Source organism: Lepidochelys kempii, chromosome 4 (assembly GCF_965140285.1).
Source record: "Lepidochelys kempii isolate rLepKem1 chromosome 4, rLepKem1.hap1, whole genome shotgun sequence".
Classification (NCBI taxonomy): Eukaryota; Metazoa; Chordata; order Testudines; family Cheloniidae; genus Lepidochelys; species Lepidochelys kempii.
This window is the reverse complement of record NC_136383.1, coordinates 28,543,154-28,565,438: the sequence shown is the minus strand read 5'-3', so window position 1 is coordinate 28,565,438 and position 22,285 is coordinate 28,543,154. Positions and strand designations below refer to the sequence as shown.

Genomic DNA, 22,285 nt, shown 5'->3' with positions numbered 1-22,285 from the left:
TGATATACATGGTCTCATTTCAATCATATAAGTCACACAGGTACTCCATGGGAGGACCAAAGAGCCAGGAATAGTCAAAGCAACACTAGTATAGCTTCTCCATACACTTTTTTGCCTCTTCACTTCCATTTTGACCTGTAACATTCAAGCTATTCAACTTGTGCTATCTCCTCAGGTGACACACAGCTCACAGAATAGTTTTTCATTTGTAGTGGCTTCATTCAGTGGAATATCTGGTGTAGATAGGCCAATAAAACCAACTATAAAAATCTATACAATCATCTATCCCTCCTTCTCCTTTCTTATTTCCTTTCATTATTTGTTCTGAGTTTGCAGTAGACGAAGATCCAGTACACTGAAGGTCGGTTGTTTTTGTGTTTTTTTTTAACCTCCTCTTCACTGGTGACCCAAGTCAGGATTTAAGTCTAGGTCTCCAAAGGGGAAATGCTAACCCACAAAATTGATATGATTACTTCAGCTCCAATTCTTATATCACTATGAGAAGGAGAAGGTTTAATTCTGAAATGTCTTTTGTTTCTAATTATCTTTAAATCCTACCTGGGAAGGAGCAACTTAAAAGGTGGTGTTGGATGGGTGTTTGTATGCGGTATTTGACAAAATTGAGTGAATGCTCTACTCTAATACTGAAAGTATACATAATTGGACCAACTCATAGTAATGTTGTTTAACTGTTTCTGTAGGTCAACCAGTTAACTGAGGCATTAAACAGTGTTTCACATGAAAGACACCAGTTAGTGGCTGAAAGAACTAATCACTATCTCCGACTTCAAGATCAGATTTCATCAATTAATCAAGAGAAAGATGAGCTCCAACAAATACTTGAAGGTGTAAAGTCTGAGAGAGACTTGCTCAAGACTGAACTGCAAAAAAATATTGACATGGTTTGTGTCCCAAATACTATTAGATACTAATAGAAGTCATATGACTGTAAAATTAGAGTTTTATACTTGTGCATTTATTTTTTCAGTGCACTGAAACAAATGCAAAACTTGAATGTGCTCTATATGAATTGAAACAGAAGAATCTGAATGATGTGGCAGTTCAAGCAAAACAACCAGATGTCACAGAACTGAGACATGCAGATAGCATGAAAGCAAAAGCCTTGGAAGTAAAGGTAAATATCAGTTACTTAAGTAACTGATGTGTGAAACTGTAGAACTATTCATTCCCTGGTACAATTCTAGAGCAGTATCTTTGTCTGTCTACAACATAATTAAGGTTAAGATGTTGTCACTTTTATTTTTAGTAAAAGTCAGACAGGTCGTGGACAATAAACAGAAATTCATGGGAGCCCATGACTTGTCTGACTTTACTAAAAATAACCAGAGGGTAGGATCGGGCCGGGGGGAAAGGGGTACGTGGCCCTGGCTGCAGGCACTAACAGCTGAAGCCAGAAGTCACAGAGGTCCAGTAAAGTTACTGAATCTGCAACTAAATTGTGTCCTTAAACATAACGTATAATTCTTTGAGCGTTTGCACATGTCCATTCCAATGTAAGTATGTGCATGCCCTGAGCACAGTTGCTGGAATTATTTCCCCTAGTGATATCTGTCGGTTCAGTGCCAATGCCATCTGGTGCCACATGCTCCTAGCGCCGATATAAAGGGTCCTGCTGACCTGCTACCATCGGTTCCTTCTTACTGCCCGTGATGGTTGCTGGAACTCCTCATTGCTCAGGAAATTTTCTCCTAGGGACTCTTCTATTTCTTCAGTGTAAATAGTTATAGTAGTTAGTTTTAGATGCCCCCCATGCTTAGTGGGATCATCCACATCCTGATGCCGGGGCATGCCTTGGTCACCGGGTTTCAAGTTCTGCGCTTCCTGTGATAAGTCTGTGCCTTTTAGTGACCTGCACTCGAGTTGTCTCAAGTGCTTGGGGGAATCTCGGGGGAAAGACTGTTGCCAAATCTGCAGGAACTTCAAGCCCCACACCAAAAAGGACCAAGAAGTAAAACTGAAGGTCCTCCTCATGGGCGCAACTTTAAGACCTTCCTCAGATCCAGACTCTGACTTGGCATGGGTCAGGAATCTCTGCACTAATCTTCTCCGGTGCCTAAGAAAAAGCACCGTAAACGCCAAGAGAAGAGCCAATTTCTGGTGCTGAAGGTGAGCAGACAGGGGGACCGGGAGAGAGCCAGACCCATGTCTGGCTGCTCTTCCTCCATGGCACTGCAACATCAGATGCCTTCAGCTCCAGTGCCACTGCAAGCCCCACTGACACCAGGACAGGAGCCACCTCCTCCAGACAGACAGCATTCTAGCCAGTTTGCGGTACCTTTGACTCCAAAGGCATTTGCAGCAGCCAGGGACCTGCTTTCCATACTGGTACCAGCATCTCCAGACTGTCAGGATTTGGCACAGCTGGTGACAATGAATGGCAAACAGCTGTCGCTAGGATTTCACCCAGTACTGCGGCTGCCATCTAGAGGAAAACCCCTGTTGGCAGCCTCATCACGATCTTCCCCTCAACGTTGATTGCCAGCACTAAAGGGAATGGCACCGCGTTGGTCTCTACACCACAGTTCGTTCTCTTCATCAGACTTGGAAGTGGGATCTTACTCCCCCCGCATCACCACAGCCGCCACGCTGCTCCTCAGGCCATCCCTATGGAACCGCAGCCCCAAGTACAGGGGTGGCTCCAAACATTTGGCCACCACGTCATGGGGACCAGCACCTATGTAATGACTGTTTTGGAACCATTGGTGGTTCCCCTGCCACAGGGCACCAATGCCGGCCTCGTCCTATGTTCTCTTATTTGAACCAACGGCAACATGCTCCTGTGTTTGCTTGTCTATGAACATAGCACTTCTTGTTGCTATCACCTCTGTCTGACAGGTCAGCGAAATTGGAGCCCTTATGGCATACCCCCCTGTATGCAATTTTTCATAAAGACAAGTTACACCATGTCCGCCTCCCAAAGTACCGTCCTCTTTCCATCTTAATCAACCCATTCACCTTCCTTGCTTCTTTCCAAAGTCTCAAAGCAACCAACAGGAGGCAGCATTGCGCACCCTGGACATCAGACAGAACACATTATGCCATCACCCAGCAGGCTAGAGAAGAAGCCGGCTCTGGCTGCGCAGTCTTGCAGTCAGCCTGTCATTGAACTACAAACTCACCTCCTGTACAATTGCTTGGGAGTCGCCTACATTGGTATGGATATGTGCAAGCACTTGAAGGGGAAAAAAACAAACAACTGTTGAACAATCAGTTACAGAAAGGTTATTGAGATGTGTTTCACATGTCCATTCCAAAATGACCCTCCGTCCCCTCTCATCGGAGGCGGTCTGTAAGAAGAAATTGAAAGGGAGCAGGTTGGCAGGGCCTTTTATACCAGCACTATGTGTGCACAGCACCAGGAGGTGCTGGAGCCAACTGATACCACGAAGAGAAAAAATGTTGGCAACTGTGCTCGGGGTGTGCACACAGCTATGTTGGAGTGGACACAGGCAACACATTTTGAACCATTACAGAAAGGTCAATAACCAGTTTATCCGAAGTGATTTTAAATTGTCCTTTTTAGCAGGGTTTTTAGCCTTATAAAAATATTGAGGGGGGTACATGTGTCCTAAAATGAAGTGGTTAAAAGCTCACAAACCATTTGGGAACACTGGTAACAGCTTGTCTGCAGGTAATCTGAGAGACTCTTGAATTGAACTTTGCAGTTAAAATGTCTGATCTTAATTATGGGAACAAAACTGTTTCATAATAGTTTTTACTGAAAAGTTGATATACAAGCACTCTGACTTTGATGTTCTGTAAAACTCCTAGCTTTATTTGAAAATTATAGCTCATATTTAATGAAGCCTTTCTCCTTTCAAAACAGAATAATCTTCTAATCTCTGTAAAACCTTGCTAGTGAGAGGAGCATTTGTACAAAACCTTGGGCAGATTCTGGGGCGTTGCTGATGTGCATAGATCAGGGGTGCGAAGATGCATGGCTTAAGTGGCTTATAGCTTACCTTTGTACTTCCCTGATTCTGCTGCAACTGTGCACAGGGTTAATCTGAACTACATTAGAGAGGCCCAAAGGGCTTCTCCAATTTACACCAGATTTCAGACACTCACATGCTATTGGTCCCTGACCTTGCTTGAAACAGTTGAGTTCCAGTGACGATGCTCTCATGTTGCTGATTGCTGTTCCTTCCAGTACTGTTCTTAACGCAGCTCAACAATCCCACCTGCTGGCCAACTATGTGTCGGATGGTTTGGTTTCAGCAGTAGCACTCATGTGGTTCCTCAAACTACCATAGAACTGGCTTCTGTAAAACATGTATTTGACATAGATAACATTCAAAACCTTGAATGTGTACATGCAAGATGGTGCACATTGGAAGGAATAATTTGAACTACTCATGCACTCATGATGTTTTTCCTCAGATGTCAGTTAATTTACACCTGGGCAAAATTGTAGACAGCTCAATGAAGACCTCTCCTTTTTTGGCTGTTGCTGCACATATAACATCATTTTAGGTTCTGTAAGGAAGAGAATGATAGATACTGAAAACTTGAGAACACATCACATAAATCAGTGGTACGAACTCTCATTAGAATACTTCATGTTCATTTTTGGTCACCCCATCTCTCAGAAAGATACAATAGAAACAAGCGCCTAAACAGGTGATGAGAATGAGGAATGGAAAAAGTTCCATATGAAGAGTGTGAGAATGAAAGACTGTGACTGTGATGAATAAGTTGGTCCAAAGAGAGAAAGTAACTAATTTATGTAAATAAAGTAAACTTGGGTACTTCTATTCATCCCATCCTTTTTCATAATACAAGAACAAGGAAACATTTAATGAAACTGAAATACAATCAATTTTTAACTGATGAGGAAAATAGGAATTGCCATACTGGGTTAGGCCAATGGTCTAGCTAGTCCAGGACCCTGACTGACCGTCTCCAGCTGTTTTGAGGAAAGGATAGCTGTAGCTCACGAAATCTTATGCTCAAATAAATTGGTTAGTCTCTAAGGTGCCACAAGTACTCCTATTCTTTTTTGCGGATACAGACTAACATAGCTGCTACTCTGAAACCTGCGGTAGGTAGTTATTGAATAACCTGACCGACAGGAGAAGCTTCTTCCTAGCATCCATGTCCTGAAGACTTTTTTGGACCCTCTTCTTCTAGAATGTTAGTAATTTTTCTACGATTACAACACTGGATATCTGATATCAGTATTGGTATACAATCTCTTTTTTGATAAAATTAACACTACATGTAATTAGCCTGTGCAATTCATTTCCACAAAATGTCATTGGGGCCAGGAGTTCATTAGTAGTCAAAGGGTTGGATGTTCGTATGGTTAGTGCAAACATCCAGTGTTAAAGTAGTAAAGATTTTTGTTTAAAGATTTGAAAGGGAAATATCCTTCATGCTTTATGACATAAACCAACATCTAACTAATAGGGATTAGGAAGAAACTTCCCTATGGGCAAGTTATTTAATAACTGCCTGCTTTAGGGTTTCTTGCACATACCACTGGAGTGTCTGATACGAGCCAGGTTAGACACAGGATAATGGTCTGATATGGCAATTCCTGTTTTCTCTGGGGGATTGAAGTATTGGGGAATCTAACATCTTGTTTAAATATAACTTACAGTAACCAGAGACATGGAAGGAGACAATGCCAGTTAGTAAACTTTGATTCAGTGCACATTCTTGAAATGTTCACTGTGTACTGAAAAATATATCGAACATATTTGATAGTTCAGCATGGGGAGGGGGGGGGAGTAGAGGTATGAAGATCTTTTTGAGTCTAAGTCATGGAAACAACTTGAGCTCATTTGAAAGCATATAATTGAGTCTGGGGCTCTGGCTCTTTTTGGAGAATTACCAAACTCTCTGCCTTTGTACTGTCTAACCTAATTTGTGTCCCATTTCCTTCTGTGGTGAGTAGTGATTGGAATCTTACTCCATAGTTATTTCTCTTAACATTATAAAACCAATAAATTCCCTAAAGAACCCATGGAGTCTGATGGGCTGTTAAAGCTTGATCACTTTGTAAAATATTCTTCAAGGATGCTTTATTCTTTATTGTGGCTGATTCCATTTCTCCTTATCTCAGGAGCTTCTGGAGAAATTCCTAATGATGGAGAAGAAATATGAGTGTCTCGCTACAGTGTCTCTAAATCTGAAAAGTGAACTCAGCAGTCAAAAAGCACTAATAGCTGGGATGCTGACACACCTTTCACCTGAACAGGCTAAACAAGTCAAAAGGCTTCAAACTGAAAATGAGAAAATAAGCAATCATCTCCAGAGCTTGTTGAACAAACTTAAGGTACAAATTTCAAACAGTGGTTGTGTGGAGGGCTTCATGTAGCTCTGCTTTTACATTTTATCCAACATACTAACACAAATGCTCATGGAGCACTATGGTTGTGAAGAAATTCCTAACTGATATGCAGTGTTGGGTTTGAGCTTCATTCCTGAACGTGTTCTGCTGTATGCAGTTGTTGCAGAACATATATAGTGTGTGCAATGTAAACTGATATGTAATTGCTGCATAAGTCCTATATAACAGGGCCAATTAAAAACCATAGAATTGGCCTTAAACTCTGAATATAGTTCAGCTACTTTGAATAGTCTAATACCCTTAACATTTCTTTAAAATGTTGTAACTGGTTAAAGAAAACTTGATCCGTATGCTAGATGCTCCAGAAGTAGAATTGTGGATCATTATGTAAACCTCTTCAAAATACAGGTTGCTTTTGTAGCATAGCCTTGTCCCATGGCAGGTGTTGATTTGAGACCTTTATTGGGTAGCTTTAAAGTTTCTGGATACTTGCAACACTCGCCCATCTTGCAGTTGAGTGATTGACTGCATTCATTCTTAATCACTTAAAATGAAGAGGAATGGGGGAAGAGAGGAGCTCTACCATATGAGTAGATCAGGTTCTATCATGCCAATAGGTACAGTAAATGTAGTTTAACATGTTAATTCTCTTCTGGGTCTTTGTAGTTGTGATTCCAGGCAATTTTCTGTTACTGGGGACAGAAGTTCAAAGAAAACAAAATATTGACTAGGCCTGAGAATGTATAGCTGTCACTTTTTGTAAATGTTTGTTAGCTAAGAAATTAAACAAATGTTCCATAGAGTGTGATCTCATAACTTCACATCAGCATTTGCATTTTTGGAGTCGTATGTTTAAGTTCTCGTTAAATTGTTCATAATAATTGTTGGTCCTTTTTTTCTTTTATAGTCTTCCTTCGTTTATTTACTTTGGGGGGACTTTTGTGTGTATGTAGTAGTTTCAGCCATTTAAAAAATAACAAACTTTAAACCTGGCAGATTGAGGCCATACTAGATGTCATAAAATGAATACATCAGATTTTCACTTGATTGCATTGGTGCAAATCTAGAGTAAGTCCTCTGAAATCAAGGTATTTTAATTTGCTTGGGTCCAAATTCTGCTCTTTGTTGGATTGCAAGCTATGTAGTATATGTTCCCACCACTAGTTTAGTATCTCAGTCAGTCTAGTCCAAATGCCCTGAAATCTTTGAGCTTTTCTAGAGCTGTGAAAAATATATTCTTTACAAACATCATGTGGAAATAATTGAGAAGAGGGTTTTTTACGAGGCCTCTTACTATACATTGTTTTTAAATTTTTTGCGTATGCATGAAGTGCTACACAGCTGTCTACACAGCTAAATGCAAGGTATCCTTAATGCTGACCTTTTCATATTCAACAGTTTCTGTTCAGCCGTGTTTGCCAGAAGAAGGCAGAACACTATACTACCATAAACAACCATGAAATGGAATTGCTTGATGAGAAGAGAAAACAGGATGAGCTACTGTCTCAGATTCGGTGTCTCAAGAAAACTTGTTTGAAACAGGATGAAACAGCTTCCCAAGAGTTAAATATCCACGAATTGCAGCAGAACTTGGACATCCACATCGAGGTAGCACTCGGTATATTGATTTGACTGAAATAGACATCAATATTTATATTTTGGGAAATATTTATATTTTGAGAAATATCACAACATGAATGTGCTACTTCACTGTGGAGTTGCTTTTATTTGCAGGTGACTCGCGCTTTTGTAAGCTATAGGAAAATAATTGACAGTAACCTTCACTTTTAAATATAATTGATCTGTTTTATCTTAATTTTCTGATCTGATCAGAATTAAATTTTCAATTTATGAAGTGACACAATAAGTGAGCTTATTATATGCAAGATATTCAGCCTGGGATCTCTCTATGTTGGTCTTATAAAGCACCTACAACTCCATTTGTAAAAATCTCTTGCTTGATTATTTTAAATACTATATATATACCGTTGAATGGCACAACTGTCCATTAAGTTAAGGATATTTTTATGCTATTAACAAAGGGGGTCGAATGTAAAATAAACTTTGAATCTATACTTCAAATATAGCGTAACTAGAAGCTAAGAAATATTCCATATACAACATTTTAGTGTAAGACAACAAATACAGTGTTTACTAACAATTTTTTAAAAAATTACTATAACAATATTGCGAGTAAAGTTATTTGAGCCATTCAGTCAATGAAAACTAATGTAGTGCAATCAAATTGGTAAATTGCTTGTTTTCATTTTTTTTCTTTTTTTTTTTAATGCAGCACATTCTCAGAGACATGTCAGAAACAGAAACTGAGCTTCTCAGCATAGAGACTGAGTTACAACAGGAAGAGAATACTAGAAAAGAAGCAATGCAGTTTTTGGAAACATGTTCAGGAAATCATTGTGATGTAGAAAAACTTAAAGAAGGAATAAAGCAAGACAACGAGAGGCTTTTACAAGTGATTAAATTCTGGACACCTAAAGTAAAGGTAAAAGTTCCTGCTATAACGGTACATCATTCAACTTGTCTTTTAACACAGCTCTGAAATCTATAAACCCACCAGATTTTTTTTTCTGGGAGTCTTCATGTGTTAACAAGTACTTGTATATTGGCAAAGCATCTGATTTCCAGTAGTATCTTCATATTGTACTAAGTTGTAAAGTGAAGCTCTACTTGGAACTTTTACAGGGTTTTTGTTTCTTCCTTTTGGTTTTTCTCACACTTCTGCAAGTTCTTGGTCCACATTGACCTTCAGGCCAGATGGAGCCCTAAAGATTTTTCATTCAGAAAATTGTTTTCTCCCCTGCCTCCCATGAACGTTCTTCTCATCGTTTCTGTGCTTTTTACTCTGTAATTGGGGTGGGGAAGGGTATTTTTTAAAAAAAAGTCAAATAGTCAGTGCTTGGAGCACCTGTTGTTATTTACGCCCAGGCATCTCTACGTATCAGAGATGTTTCTGTAGCTATGCACTATAAGCCCGAAATGGGGCATATGTCCACAATACTACCAATTCTCTGTTGGAGCTAGCCTGCTGAAGACTTTTGTCAGACATCCCATCTGAACTGTCTTCTGTCTGAAACTGTAACAGACTTTGTGTCTTGAACTTGAACAACGAGTTTTTAATGCAGCATGAAAAGATGTTCTAAAAGTTGTGGTCCAGTGTAATACTATACTCTGTATAGGAGCCCAACAAAAATGAATTTACACGTAAAGCTATTTCAGCAAAATTAAACTAAAACGATGACCGTTTCATTTAGAAATACGCAATCTGTATAAATGTCATGGTTTAATATGGCTGAGACTTCAAACTCTTCACCTAGGATACTATTTTCTTGTTTCTCCAACACTACTTCAAGACTTGATACAATAATCTGGTAAAACTTTGTTCAATTTTTTCTCTTTTCCATACCTTTCCTACCTCAGAAAACTCAAACTATGTTAGTGGGAGTAAAAGTTTAAGGACAGGACGTTCTGGGTTCTCTTATGAAGTAGTTCTCTCTCTCCTTCCCCACCACGGTGCCACCCCTATTTTTTATGGTTCTTGAGGCGAATCATCCAAATCTGGAAGTCCAGTTTGTACCTCAGAAAGGTTTTCAGGACTGGCTCCCATCGTGTATATTAGAAATTAATATATTCTACATGCATACATTTAACTGCTTTTTAAAGAGTCAGTTTCCTGCATAATTATTTTGCCATTTCCATACAAGTGGATGTATGTACTCTGACAAATTAAATATTTGGGTTGGTTTCTTAGCATATATCTTTATGGTATTTTATTTGTGGCTGGGTTCTAAAAGCTAATAGTTTTACAATTACATGCATGGCACTATTTAATTTTGCAGACACTCCTTCAAACGTCATTGGAAATGGATACCAGAACTGCCAACTATTGCAAGGACTCAGAAATTGAACTGAAACAAACAAAAGGGAAAACTGAGGAGTTACTTGAGCAACTGAAGACAGTTAAGGAACAGTTGGCACCTTGTGGTGTTGCTAATCTTGCACTAGAAGAAGAAAACTATAGACTTGGTAACCAATTAAAAGCCACAGAACAAGATATAAAGGTATATAATCTGATATGTTAATCAATTTAAATCAGCAGAAATGCAAAACCATCTGTAAACGAAGTAGAGAAATTTCACAGGGTACTTTAAACTGAGTTTAAAAAAAACAAAAACTAAGAAAATAAGAGACTAGATAATTAATATCTAGGAGGAGGGATAGCTCAGTGGTTTGAGCATTGGCCTGCTAAACCCAGGATTGTGAGTTCAATCCTTGAGGGGACCATTTAGGAATCTGGGGCAAAAATTGGGGATTGGTCCTGCTTTGAGCAGGGGGTTGAACTAGATGACCTCCTGAGGTCCCTTCCAACCCTGAGATTCTATGAGTGTAAAACTGCTGTACACACCACTGGCCCAGACTACACTTAACTTTTTTGTAGCTGTTTCATTATCCAAAAATAAATTAAAGCAGTCTTATTTAGAATGTGAAGAGTTGACGCTGTAGGTACAGGTTAGATTTACAATAGTGTATATGAATATTAACCAACTGAGAGCATTTCAAATGTGTTTAAATATATTTAAAATATTGTGCCTAACAGTGCGATGGCTGTAAGGCTACATGTGGTCATACAATCCTTATGTCTGTTAGACTAGAGATTGGCACAGAACTCAAAACCAAAATTGAAGAATTTAGATAATAATTCAGAAAGGTCCTATTGGATCAGGACTGAACTGGGAAACTAGATAATGACATGGGTGATACATCAGTTCATAAACTTTTAGTAGAAATGACTAGGTACTTGACTATAGTGAAGAAATGAAGATATCTGGTACATCTTCAAGAATGTTAAATTAGTGTAGGACAATTGAGTAGCTGATCACTTATAATCAGTTGTCAGATGCACTTGTTTTCTAAAGTTTTGAGCACTCCGGAATATCTGGAAAAATGTTATGCTGACAGCCCTGGAGTCTGAAGTAGTTGCCACAGGTAGGCAGCACAAGCCTTCTTACATTTTTCAGCCAACAGAATGAGACAATATTTTATTTCCTTGACCTCTAATACAGCTGATAAGCCTGCCAAATGTAGTTGTAATTGCTAGGATAACTTCTAATAACTGGATATTTTTCTCAAGATTATGAAAACAACAATCCAAAAGTTGGAAGATGCAGTAAATGAAGCAGGAAAAAATGTCAAGGAGAAGGAAGAGAAAATATCCATGTTACAAACAGAGATTAAAACTAAAGCTGCTGCAAGTGAACTTAACCAACTTCAGGCTAAATTGAATGAGACAGAGAAGTGTCTTAGAAATGCGTTAACAGAGAAACAGACTTTCAAGGTATGTTTCATTGTAAAACTTCAGTTGTTTAAGCAAAATGTCACTCCTGTTTTCCACTTGAGAGCTAGGAGGAAATCTGAGAAGGTTCTTGAGGGCCAACATGTGGAAGCCAATCTGTTGCACTATATGGTATTGAAGTGATGCATTCTTTCCCTAGGGTTTAGCCTGTATCTTCAGACATTCTCGGTGCAGCAGTGAGTGACCAAGCTTGGAACCCAAGTTATACTCCTAGGAGAATTTTGTGCCACTGCGCATGCGCAAAATTTATTTATGCCCCCCACAGATTTATTTGCTTCCTCACAGAAAAATGACTTTCTGATGGGAAGCGAATGGAAGCCACAAGAGTGGTCATGCAGCCCTCCCCAGCAGTATGTTTCGGGTGCCCAGGGCAGCCGGCAGAGAGGTAAATCACTGTAGGGCAGGAGGCGGAACTGGGGAAGACCCAGCTGGTGGCTCCTGCCCTGTGTCAGGCTCAGCACCTGGGCTGGGCTGGATGGGACTACTTCTTCCCCTGCATGGCACCCCCAGATTTCTCTCCTGGCTTCAGGAAGCTCTGTAAACTCCCTTTCCACACCTCTGCTTCCTGAACTCATCGCTCCTCAGCTGCAGCGGGAGGGATCCCTGTACAGGGAGCTGCTCCCCCATCTGCCCAACCACTGTGCATCCAGACCCCCTCAATTCCAGACCCCCCTGCACTCAGAACCTCTCCTGAGGAGTCCCACTCGCGCTGCACCTGGACTATCCTGATAAGCCACCCACACTCAAATCCCCTGCTGAGCTCTACCCCCCGCACACCCAGGCACCCCCACTCCATGGCACTGAGCTCTAACCACCTTCACCTGGACCCCCCTGAAGAGTCTCATTACCATTGCACTCAGAACCCCCCAACAAACCCCTGTGCATCCAGATTCTCTCTGCACCCAGATTGCCCCACACAGAACCCTCTCAACCCCCACCTGGATCCCCCCACACTAAGCCCCTCCACATTTGGATGCTGTTTTGCTGAGCCTGCCTGCCCACACCTGATGCACCTGGCACAGAGGGGCAGGGCCTGGGGTGTTTCTGGGGCAGGCCAGGTCCTTGCAGTGTGTCAGGGTTGGGTGCAGACTCACTGCTGAGTCCATGTCCCTGGAGCAGTGATCTCACAATTCTGTGCAGCCAGTGGCCTATGCTCCCCAGTGCCATGCTGGAGCCTCCACATTTATTTGACAAATAACATTTGCAGACTTTTGCAGAATTTTAAAATATTGTGCGCAGGATTTTAATTTTTTGGCGCAGAATGCCCTCAGGAGTAAAGTTATATCATTAGAATAAGAGTATTGCCTCTGCAAGATGGTATTTAAATATCCCTAATTAACTTTAACAGATCTAACTTTCTTATCACTAGATCTCCTCTTTTCTCCCATCCAACATATTAGGCGAAATTAGATAAAGGTGCCACGTTATATAAAGAAGAAATTGATCATCTCAAAACTCAGTTGGTGAAAGCTGACATGGAAAGAATGAAACAATCCAGAATTTTTGAACAGGAGTAAGTTTAATTTTTTTACTGAAGTATGATATCCTGAAATTTTCCAGTTCTTTTTTTGGAAAGCATAAGGTCTGATGTTTAAAAGTATTTTTTTATACAGGTTGTTTCAAACATCCTACCTAAACACTTCAGATATTTCCCAGAAATAGGTAGAAACTGCACTGAAAATACAAACCTGATTGGATATTTGGTGCTCAGGCATTGTTTCGAAGAGAGCTCTGAGTGTCTTTAATCTACCCAGAAACTATAGAGCTATTTTGTCGTAAGGCATGCGGAGTAGCAGGCTGTGTACATTAAATATTTTGTGCTTCCTTGGTGAAGAGTTCTAGTTTCTTAGCTCTGATATGTTTGGCTATTTTATCGGTATATTTGGATCCTGTTGCTATTTGATTTCTCATTTGGAGAGAAACAAACAAATTAAAACTGCAAAATGTTGCAGAATTACACAATGGCAAACTGCTAAAATAGTGGCTTCCTCTTTTTCCTTATGCAGAATTGCTACTACAAAAGCTCTTGCAGAACACAAAGAGGAACAGTTAAGAAAATTAAAAGAAGAACTGAGAAGAGCACAGCAAGAACAAGATGTTACTGGTAAATATAAAATACATACAAGGGATTTTTTTCACAATATCTATACAAACAAAACATAGATTTGAGGCTGTGGGTTGTGCATAGAGCACTAGATAGGAAAATGTTTAGTCTTTGGTCCACAGTTGGTTTAAGGAGGGACAGTACTTTCTTTGGGACATACGGTAGGTGAGGTGTAGTGAGAGAGCTCTTCAGACCCCACTCATTAACTCTGGAAATCACAGTAATTTGGCACGTAGAGTTCTTCCATGTGTGACTGCAGCAGCGACGAGGTATGAAAGTGCAGACCTTTAATTTTTTTTTTTTTTTTTGCTTGTCATATCTGAATGACATGTCTGACTATTTCTGTAATTGGCCCCACACCTTCATCAAACACTCCTGGACAGAGTGGTACAGTTTGTATAGCTTTTGCAAAACTAGAGGCAAAAGGGAATCCTCACTATATCAAGATGTGAGACAGTGTGGCCTAGTAGATAGAGCACTGGGCTGTGACTGGAAAGACCTGGGTTCCGTTTCTGGCTCTATTCACTGGGTTACTTTGAACAAATCACTTCCTCTCTCTAGGCCTCAACTTCCCCACCTGTAAAAGGGGAATAACAATTCTTTCCTCTTTTTGTAAAGTGCTTTAAGATCTACTGCTGAATAATTCTATGAGCTAGGTATTATGGTTATCTCTTCTAACCATAACTGATATTATATTACTGTATTTTGGATTTGTCAGTTACATGCAGTAGATCATGTGATTTACTAGAGAACCGTTTGAATTTTATACTAGGTAACTGGCAGTCTGTTTGAATTCCTGTGTAGAAAGATTGAAGCTGTTGTAACCGTATTTGTAACCCATACAGTGAACACTTAATCCCAAAAGGAAATTTTAATATAATTTTCTAGTCATAAAACACTTCTTTATTTACTTTATGAAGGTCAACTTTACTTGATTTTTTGTATTGTCCAAGATATAGCAAACAGCTTCTAATATATATTCAAATAATTTTTTTCCCAGTAATATCAGGAAAAGATGTTCCTCAGGAATCCCATATACCCCTGACTTGTGGTGGTGGCAGTGGGATTGTGCAAAGCACACACATGCTCATTTTAAAATCTGAACAAGCTAAATTACAGAAAGAAAACCTGCAGTTGAAGAAAAACAATGACCTTCTAGTAAAGTAAGTTTTTAAAAAGCTGATCATCAGAGTCTAGACTCTAGTTTCTGATTTAACTGCATACATTACTATACTTGCTGTTTGATTTACAGTCAAATGCAGTAAGAGTTCATATTTCTGGGGAGAATCCGAGAAATGAGAAATTTTGAAAGATCCATTTGTTTTGATGAACTTTCTTCTCTTTGTGGCTGGGGACTTGTGCCTCTCACACATCAGCGGTTTGAATTCGGACACCAACAGTGGTGACGTTTTATCATTCAGTCTCTTCCTTACACCTTAGGAAAGGAGTTGGCTTCCCTTCTTAATATAAACTTGCTTACATGAGTTGGCAGTAATTGGTTGTCTAACAGTTTTGCAGCAGACAGTTGAATGGGTATGGAGACTTAACTGCTTTGATTCTAGAGATTGTCCCTTGAAGTTAGGATCAGGACACATTGATACGGCAGTGTGAGGGAACTTGCATTGTCATGCTTCCAGTAGTTTACACTCTTATCATTTTTCTCTTTTTAAGCAATGAGCTTCAGCTGAAAGAAGAACTAACCAAATGGAAAGAGAGAGCACTAAAAATGAGAGCAGAATCCTGTAGAGACACCACTAAGGAGAAGATACAGAGGTCTCCAAGGAAGACCACACCTCGTTCAGTTAAAGAGCAAATGCCTTCTCCCTCCAAGGAAGTTTCTTCACGAGAAATTCTGCCTCTGGATTCACCAAACACACTGCCTCTTACTTGTCCAAATTTCTTTGATAATTCAAGCTTAGGCACACTTACAGGTGCGTAATGCAATAATGTTTCTGTTAGGAACACCTATTCAGTAGAACGTTAAGGGGTTGGCTAGCCAGACCTGTGAAAGGTCTAGGGTAGGTACACACTACAGTGACTTCATATGTACTTGGGGACTTGAATACCTAAATTGAGTGAGTATTCAAAAGATTGGGGTAGCTTTTATTGCAGTATATACTGAACTTAGTGATTAATAGTAAGGATGGACAAATGAAATATTGTGCAATTGTACAGTGGATATATTGGGCTCTGAGAGGGGTTTTGTATTTTTTATTTACATTATTTAATTTATATAGTTTTAGTTCAGAAAGGTTTGGAAAGGGTGAATTCTAGACCTGGTTGGGATTTTTTTGGATTAAACAGTTCTTTGTTGTAAAGTGCTAGTTTGTTGAAATAAAAGACCCTGGATTTCCCGTATCATAGATACTTCCCTAACAACTGGAATATTGGCTACTCTGGGGTAGGTTGCTCTCTTGTTTTTTGCCACAAGTTTTAAAAGGTCTGAATTTCATCCCAGTCTAGAACAAAACCAGATGCTGAAACCTCAAAACTTTGCACAAAATGGCATTCTTGTCTTCTAGCCAGCCCGAGTGAATTCTCCAGCATTGGCCCTCCACCAATGCAGAGAGCTATGAGCTAGTTTCACCCGCTTGACTCTAGAGACGGCATTTAACCAAATTTCTGTCTCCAAGGCCTAACCTTTAGTTTCAAGAGCAAGTTTTGCACCCAAGCCACTAGTCTCTCCACCTGCAGCTGCAAAGATGGCAGCCTGGGCAGTGTCTCCTTTCCCATTCCCTCTACCCTCCTTTGGTCTGCTTCTCTTCTTTCCTGCCTGTCTCAACAACCCTTGGCCGGCAAATAATGGCTTCTCTGCTCTTCTCCACGCAGGCACTTTTTGTGGGGGAAGCCTTTACTGGTGGCCTGCATTACATCTTAACAGCACCACTGCAGCCACTATTAGCGGTTTGAAAAACCATCAATGCTCCCCGGCAGTGTGGTGAAGCACTAGGTCGCTGGAGCAAGTTTTGACATTGTCACCACTGTTCAGTGCATGTGATCTAACTTGTTCCTGATGCTTCTGCCAGCAAATCTCCCCATGTCTGAGGTCCGCACAGAATTTCATGTCCCAGCCCAACTGCTAAGATCAAAGAAGCGCCTTGTCTAGACTAGGATTTAAAGATATTGGTTGGATCATGTAGTCTAGCTCAATCCTTTGAACACCTTCTAAAAGTCTAGACAAGGCAAAGCAATTGTAACTTTCCCAGTTTAGCACATGCTAAAGTAAAAGTCTTTCTATTTTCTCTCTTATATAGACATGCGACCTGCAGGAACAGAATGTATAGAAGATCGCTTTAAGCACTGGTTTGGAGCATCAGAAAAAGATAAAGCACCTGACTGCACAACCCAGTAAAACGGCCTGTTATTGTTTACTGTCCTTGCTAGTGGAAAAAGTCAGAGATTGCATATAGAGAAGACGTGCTACAGAAGTAGCTGGTATGTTTTAACTCTAGCCAGTGGGAAGAAGTTTTCTTGGAGCAGGAACTAAGCAAATAACTGGAAAAGCTGGAATACAAAAATGTGACAATAGTGTTGCCTGCATCCAGCTGATGGTGCCCCTGTAGCGGTTCTCCATTGCTCCTCTTATGATGGCAAAAATAATGAAGCCAGCCAGCTGAAGAGGAAGTGAAAACTGGAATGGATCTCAAATCAGAGAATCTCTACTGTGAAACTTATCAGTGTTAAACTTTCCCCTCTCACTCCCAAGACAACCCTCCCAAAGGCAATCAATTTAATCTTGGAAGTCCATAAGGAAAGTGGAGGGAACTTTTTCTGCTACTCTTTTTCTAGTGTTCAATGTTACTTCAAGTTTTATATGTTGACTTTTCTTGGATGGGGAATAGCATTCTCATTCAGGTTTTTTTTAACCAGTTTCTATATAATATTCTATTTATGAGCTCACAATCAAGGCTGTGTTTTTAAAAAGTCTCTACTTCATATCTGCAGTGCACAGTTGATTCTGGTCTGAATAATTTCATCTTTTGTCAATAAAGATTGTTATATGCATACAGGCAATCAAACTAGAATTGGTCATTGTACTAGGCAACAAAGCTAACTATTGCCATTTCTTGTTGTGTCATTGGGGGACGTGGCAGGAGGCTCCTGCCTACTGGTCACAGCTGAGTGATGGGAGTCTCGCCTAGCAGCAAGTATGGGGTTCATATACTCTATCACACACCCTCCCCCTCAGGTTCTGCTGTGGGGCTTTATCAGGTAAATCCTCCCTGTCCTTCTCCAAAAAGAAATTGGCTTTCTTAATGTCTTTCCCAGCCCATTGAAGGATTTCAAAGCTATAAGGCTGTAGCAAGAGATACCATCTCATGAGCCTAGGGTTGGTGTCTTTCATAGTGTTCGGCCAATGTACCAGGGCACAGTCACCAATTTGAAATAGTTCCCCTGCAGATAATAGCTCAGCGCATCCAAATCCTGTTTCACCGAAAGGGCTTCCTTTTTTATGGCTGAGTAGGAAATCTCCCGTGGAAACAATTTCCTGCTGAGGTATACTGTGGGGTGCTCCTCCCCATCAATGTTCTGCGACAACACTGCACTCAGGCCCACTTCTGAGGCATCCATCTTGAAGGATGAACTCAGGGGTGAAGTCCAGATGGATGAGTATGCGTTCCTGGCTCAGCCTCTCCGTCACTTCCCGGAAGACCATTTCACAGGCTGCTGACCACGGGACCTTCTAGTGCTGTTCTTCACCAGGTCATTTAGGGGCATTGCGATCATGGCAAACGCTGGGATGAATCTTCTGTAGTACCTTGTGAGGCCAAACCTGGTGCACTTGCTGCTTGGTCGTGGAAACAACGCACTTTGCCTGGGCTTGTCCTTTGTTGACCAGGGACCATTTTTTTTCCTTCTCCCATGCGGTAGCGCAGATATGTCACCTCCTGCTGCCCCAGACGGCATTTGGCTGGGTTCACTGTCAACCCTGCCATCTTCAACATCTACAATACGGCTGTGATGTGTTTAAGATAATCTTCCCAGTCCTGGCTGTAAATGATGTAGTCTATGTATGTTACAGCATACACTTCATGTGGCTGTAGCACCCAGTCCATTAGGCGCTGGAAGGTCGCCACTGCCCCACTGTATGCTGAAGGGCATTGCTATAAATTGGTACAGCCTCCAGGGTGTGAAGTGTTCTTCCGTGCTTTGTTTGTTGGGGAGGGGATCTGCCAGCAGCCCTTGGTTTGCTCTAGGGTGGAGAGGTAATCAGCAGCCCCCGGCCAATCAAGCAGCTCATCGACCCATGTTTTTGCCCATTTAAAAAATACAGGCAAACTTTTCTTTTTAGAAACTCCAGCATCCCCATGCTTTGGAGCAAGGAGTTGAAATTTGGCAGAGGTGGGCTATGTATCAGGGATGTGCCTTTTGCCATCCATATGAAAATCTGCCCAAATTTGGCCAAGTTAAGAGTCTGAAAAACTGCAGTTTGCACATGTTCCATAGAGATTTGCTAGGGCTTCACAACTTAATTTTCCCAAAGATTTTGTGTACTGTATGTTGTAGCCTGGGACTGAGCAGGACTCCCCCTGCATTTGGAATTCTGGGCCATGTTGGGTCCAGAACTGAGCAGGGAGCCTCTCTCTCCTGTGCTTTCAGTACTCCCCCTTCTGGGCTCAAGCAGCATGGAGGAGAAATCCACCTGAATCGAATGCAGAGGGGACAAGAGTGGAACCTGCATGGGCAGGGTGAATAGAGTGTGACAAGGAGCCTGGAGAGGAAGAGACTAGCATAGGGAGTGGGTGATTGGGACCAGCTGGGCAAGTTGACTGGGGATTAGGGGGCCAGGAGACAGGGGAAACATCTGATGAGGAGCCAGAGTGCAGGAGGAAGAGAACTGGGATTGGATGTGCAAAGATTGGGACATGGAGTTAAGCTGGAGGCCATACTGAAATTGGACATGGACCCCAAAAGAGATCCAGGAGGTAGTGGGGATGTGAGTGTTGGGGTGAGTTGAGGTGATCAAGTGAGCAGGGAGGAAAGAAACAGCTTGGCCTGAAGCTGGGAATAGTCAGGCAAGGATACTATCGGGGAGTATGGGCGATGAGATTTGGATGGCTGGCAAGGACGCTAGGGACAAGGAGCTGAGCAGTAAGATTGGAAACAATGGAGTGAGATGAAGGGGGGTAGACAATGCAAGGAGTCTGGGACTGGGATGAGAAGCCTGAGGACTGGGACTAGCTAAGTGAGGAGAATGAGCCTGGGAGGAGGAGCCAGGGCAGGGAAGAGGAGGATGGGAGCAAAAGAATGTGTACACACTATTACTCCCCTCCAGAGTCTGGAATGGAACACACATGCTTGAGTCTTGCTGTTCCTTTGCTTCCATAAATGGCTGTGAAACCCTCTGGTAAAGTGTCTCAATCCCTCTAGTGCTGGTCCACGTAGAGGATAGCAACTTACTACTGTTCTCAGTTACTCCATGAGCGCCAGTAGCAGGTTCCAATCCTGCGGATGAATCACGGCTCAATGCGATGCCACATGCTGGAATTTTTTCAATTTGCTTTTTTTTTAAAAAAAAAAACCTAGGAAATTACACATACAAAGCTACATTAAAAGGTCATTATTGAGGTTGCAGACTGAAGTATTAACTTAGGAAATGCCAGTATGAGCACCCATGTGTGAGGGTTCAACTAGGAGCATGATTCCCAAGGAGGAGAGAACCCCTCATAATCTATGGGGTACGTTTTCTGCAAACTCCAGAGGCTCTCCATCCCTCCCGAGCCCCGGAAAAAACTGGCAACTGAATCAATAACCCCCATCTCTGGTCTTCAGCTCACCCTTCCTGAAATTGTTTTTCTCCCTTAGTGCTCCCCATCAGCCCAGTCCAACCACAATATTCCCTCAGTCCACATTCCATATACAGGCACCCCTCCTTACTGTGGCCTTCCCCCCCCCCCATGCTGATAGTAGGTTGTATTCCTGCCAGCCGACGTGGCCTTCCTCTTCTCCTGCCTCACGCTCAAGGGTCTTACTGCTTGAGGATCTCCTCTTTTTTTCCTTCTTCCCCCACTTGCCAGACCAGCCACTTTCCTTGAAAAATCCACTTCAACGTATCCCTCTGCCAGTTTTATCACTGCCTCCGTTGTCTCTGGGTGGTGTGTCCTCACCCAGGCCTCAGTGGTATCCAGGCGAGACTGCATAAACTGCTCTAATATCACAGTTTCCAGGACCGCTTCCACATTTTATTCTCTCAGCCTTAGCCCTCAGTTGGCCCAGTCATTCCACTTCTGCACAAACTCTCTCAGCCTTACCCCATAAGTCCACCTGGCTGTCCTAAATTTCTGCTGGTATCTTTCAGTTGCCAAGCCTACATGGTCCAATATGGCAGCCTTTAACACATTGTAGTTCTTGGCCTGCTTCTCACTCAATGACCTATAAGCAGCTTGGGCTTCTGCCACGAGACAAGGGGCTTAACCGTAGGGCCCGTAATCCTTTAACCAAGCCCGCACCAGTCACAATTCTTTTGAAAGGCCATAGGAACATGTCGGGATTGTTGGGGACACTGGGGCATGGCCGCTAGGTAACTCAAGGGGATGGAAGACCACGAGTGTCGATGAAGCCCCCTCGCACTAGGCCCAGGTGTCCTTGGCCCCCCTCCTGCCTGGAGGCACTCGCAGCAGCTCTGCGTACTAGGCCCAAGTGTCCTTGGCCCCCCCGCCTGGAGGCACACACAGCAGTTATGCTGAGAATCTGCAACAGTATGTTGCAGAGTCAGACTGCCTGAAACTAAGCAAGGCCAAACAGGAGAGAGATGGAAGAACAATGCTGAATAAAGCAGCTTTATGTATAGTTTAACAAATGATACAGAGAATCAGGGAACTATCTGGGAACTGGATTGGCTGGCTATATGGATACTTGGGGCAGCTTGCTATTGGATAAGTATGCTGGGAAAAAGGATGTATAAAAGCCTGTGTAACTTCCTGCTCTGTTGTGCAGGATTTGAGATTTTATTCTCCCTGTACCTTTTTGCAGCTGCAAATAAACTTTTCTGCTTCTCCACCCCGTTGTGATTATTGGGTGCAGCACACCGGGTAACGAGCCAACTTGAGCTGTTGTTCAGCCTCTCGGCACTGGGTGCCGGCAACAGGATCATCCCCAGAGCCCATTCCACCGAGTCCCAGCCCTCGCCGCCCCCAGCTTCTCTTTCCCGGAGGCAGGACTTGTCACGTTCTGTATTAACTGCTGCTGTACCTGGAACTGTTCCTTCCCGAAACACCCGCGGTTGTGCCTCCTGCCATCCCAGCCGGGCTCGCCATTGTGTTTGCTGGCTCTTCTGGAATCCATGCAGCATCCTCTGCGACTCCTCCTGTTGCTCCATCAGCAAAATGTCATCGCCGGTGCATTGTGTATTCTTTTCTCTCTGGGGTTCTGCTGACTGAAATACAGTCCGTACAAATTACTGGGGGGAAACCGGCTCAGTCACTGTTGGGTTTGGGTTGGGTTTTTTGGTCAGAGTCGTTGCCCGGGCAAGCTGACAAACTTCACTTCTCTT

At 42.1% G+C, this 22,285-nt stretch overlaps 1 protein-coding gene across 1 annotated transcript in view; it reads left to right on the top strand.

Moving 5' to 3' along the window:
- CENPE (centromere protein E) overlaps positions 1 to 17,797 on the top strand; it is a 73,370-nt gene extending 55,573 nt beyond the window's left edge. Inside the window, exons 35-46 of the mRNA XM_073340813.2 lie at positions 702 to 902; positions 989 to 1,135; positions 6,089 to 6,301; positions 7,715 to 7,924; positions 8,610 to 8,819; positions 10,174 to 10,395; positions 11,466 to 11,669; positions 13,088 to 13,200; positions 13,694 to 13,791; positions 14,792 to 14,954; positions 15,463 to 15,722; positions 17,046 to 17,797. Of these exons, the coding sequence (XP_073196914.1) occupies positions 702 to 902; positions 989 to 1,135; positions 6,089 to 6,301; positions 7,715 to 7,924; positions 8,610 to 8,819; positions 10,174 to 10,395; positions 11,466 to 11,669; positions 13,088 to 13,200; positions 13,694 to 13,791; positions 14,792 to 14,954; positions 15,463 to 15,722; positions 17,046 to 17,143 (2,139 nt within the window). The 3' untranslated portion in view covers positions 17,144 to 17,797. The remainder of the gene's footprint in view (positions 1 to 701; positions 903 to 988; positions 1,136 to 6,088; positions 6,302 to 7,714; positions 7,925 to 8,609; positions 8,820 to 10,173; positions 10,396 to 11,465; positions 11,670 to 13,087; positions 13,201 to 13,693; positions 13,792 to 14,791; positions 14,955 to 15,462; positions 15,723 to 17,045) is intronic.
- Positions 17,798 to 22,285: the final 4,488 nt, after the last annotated feature.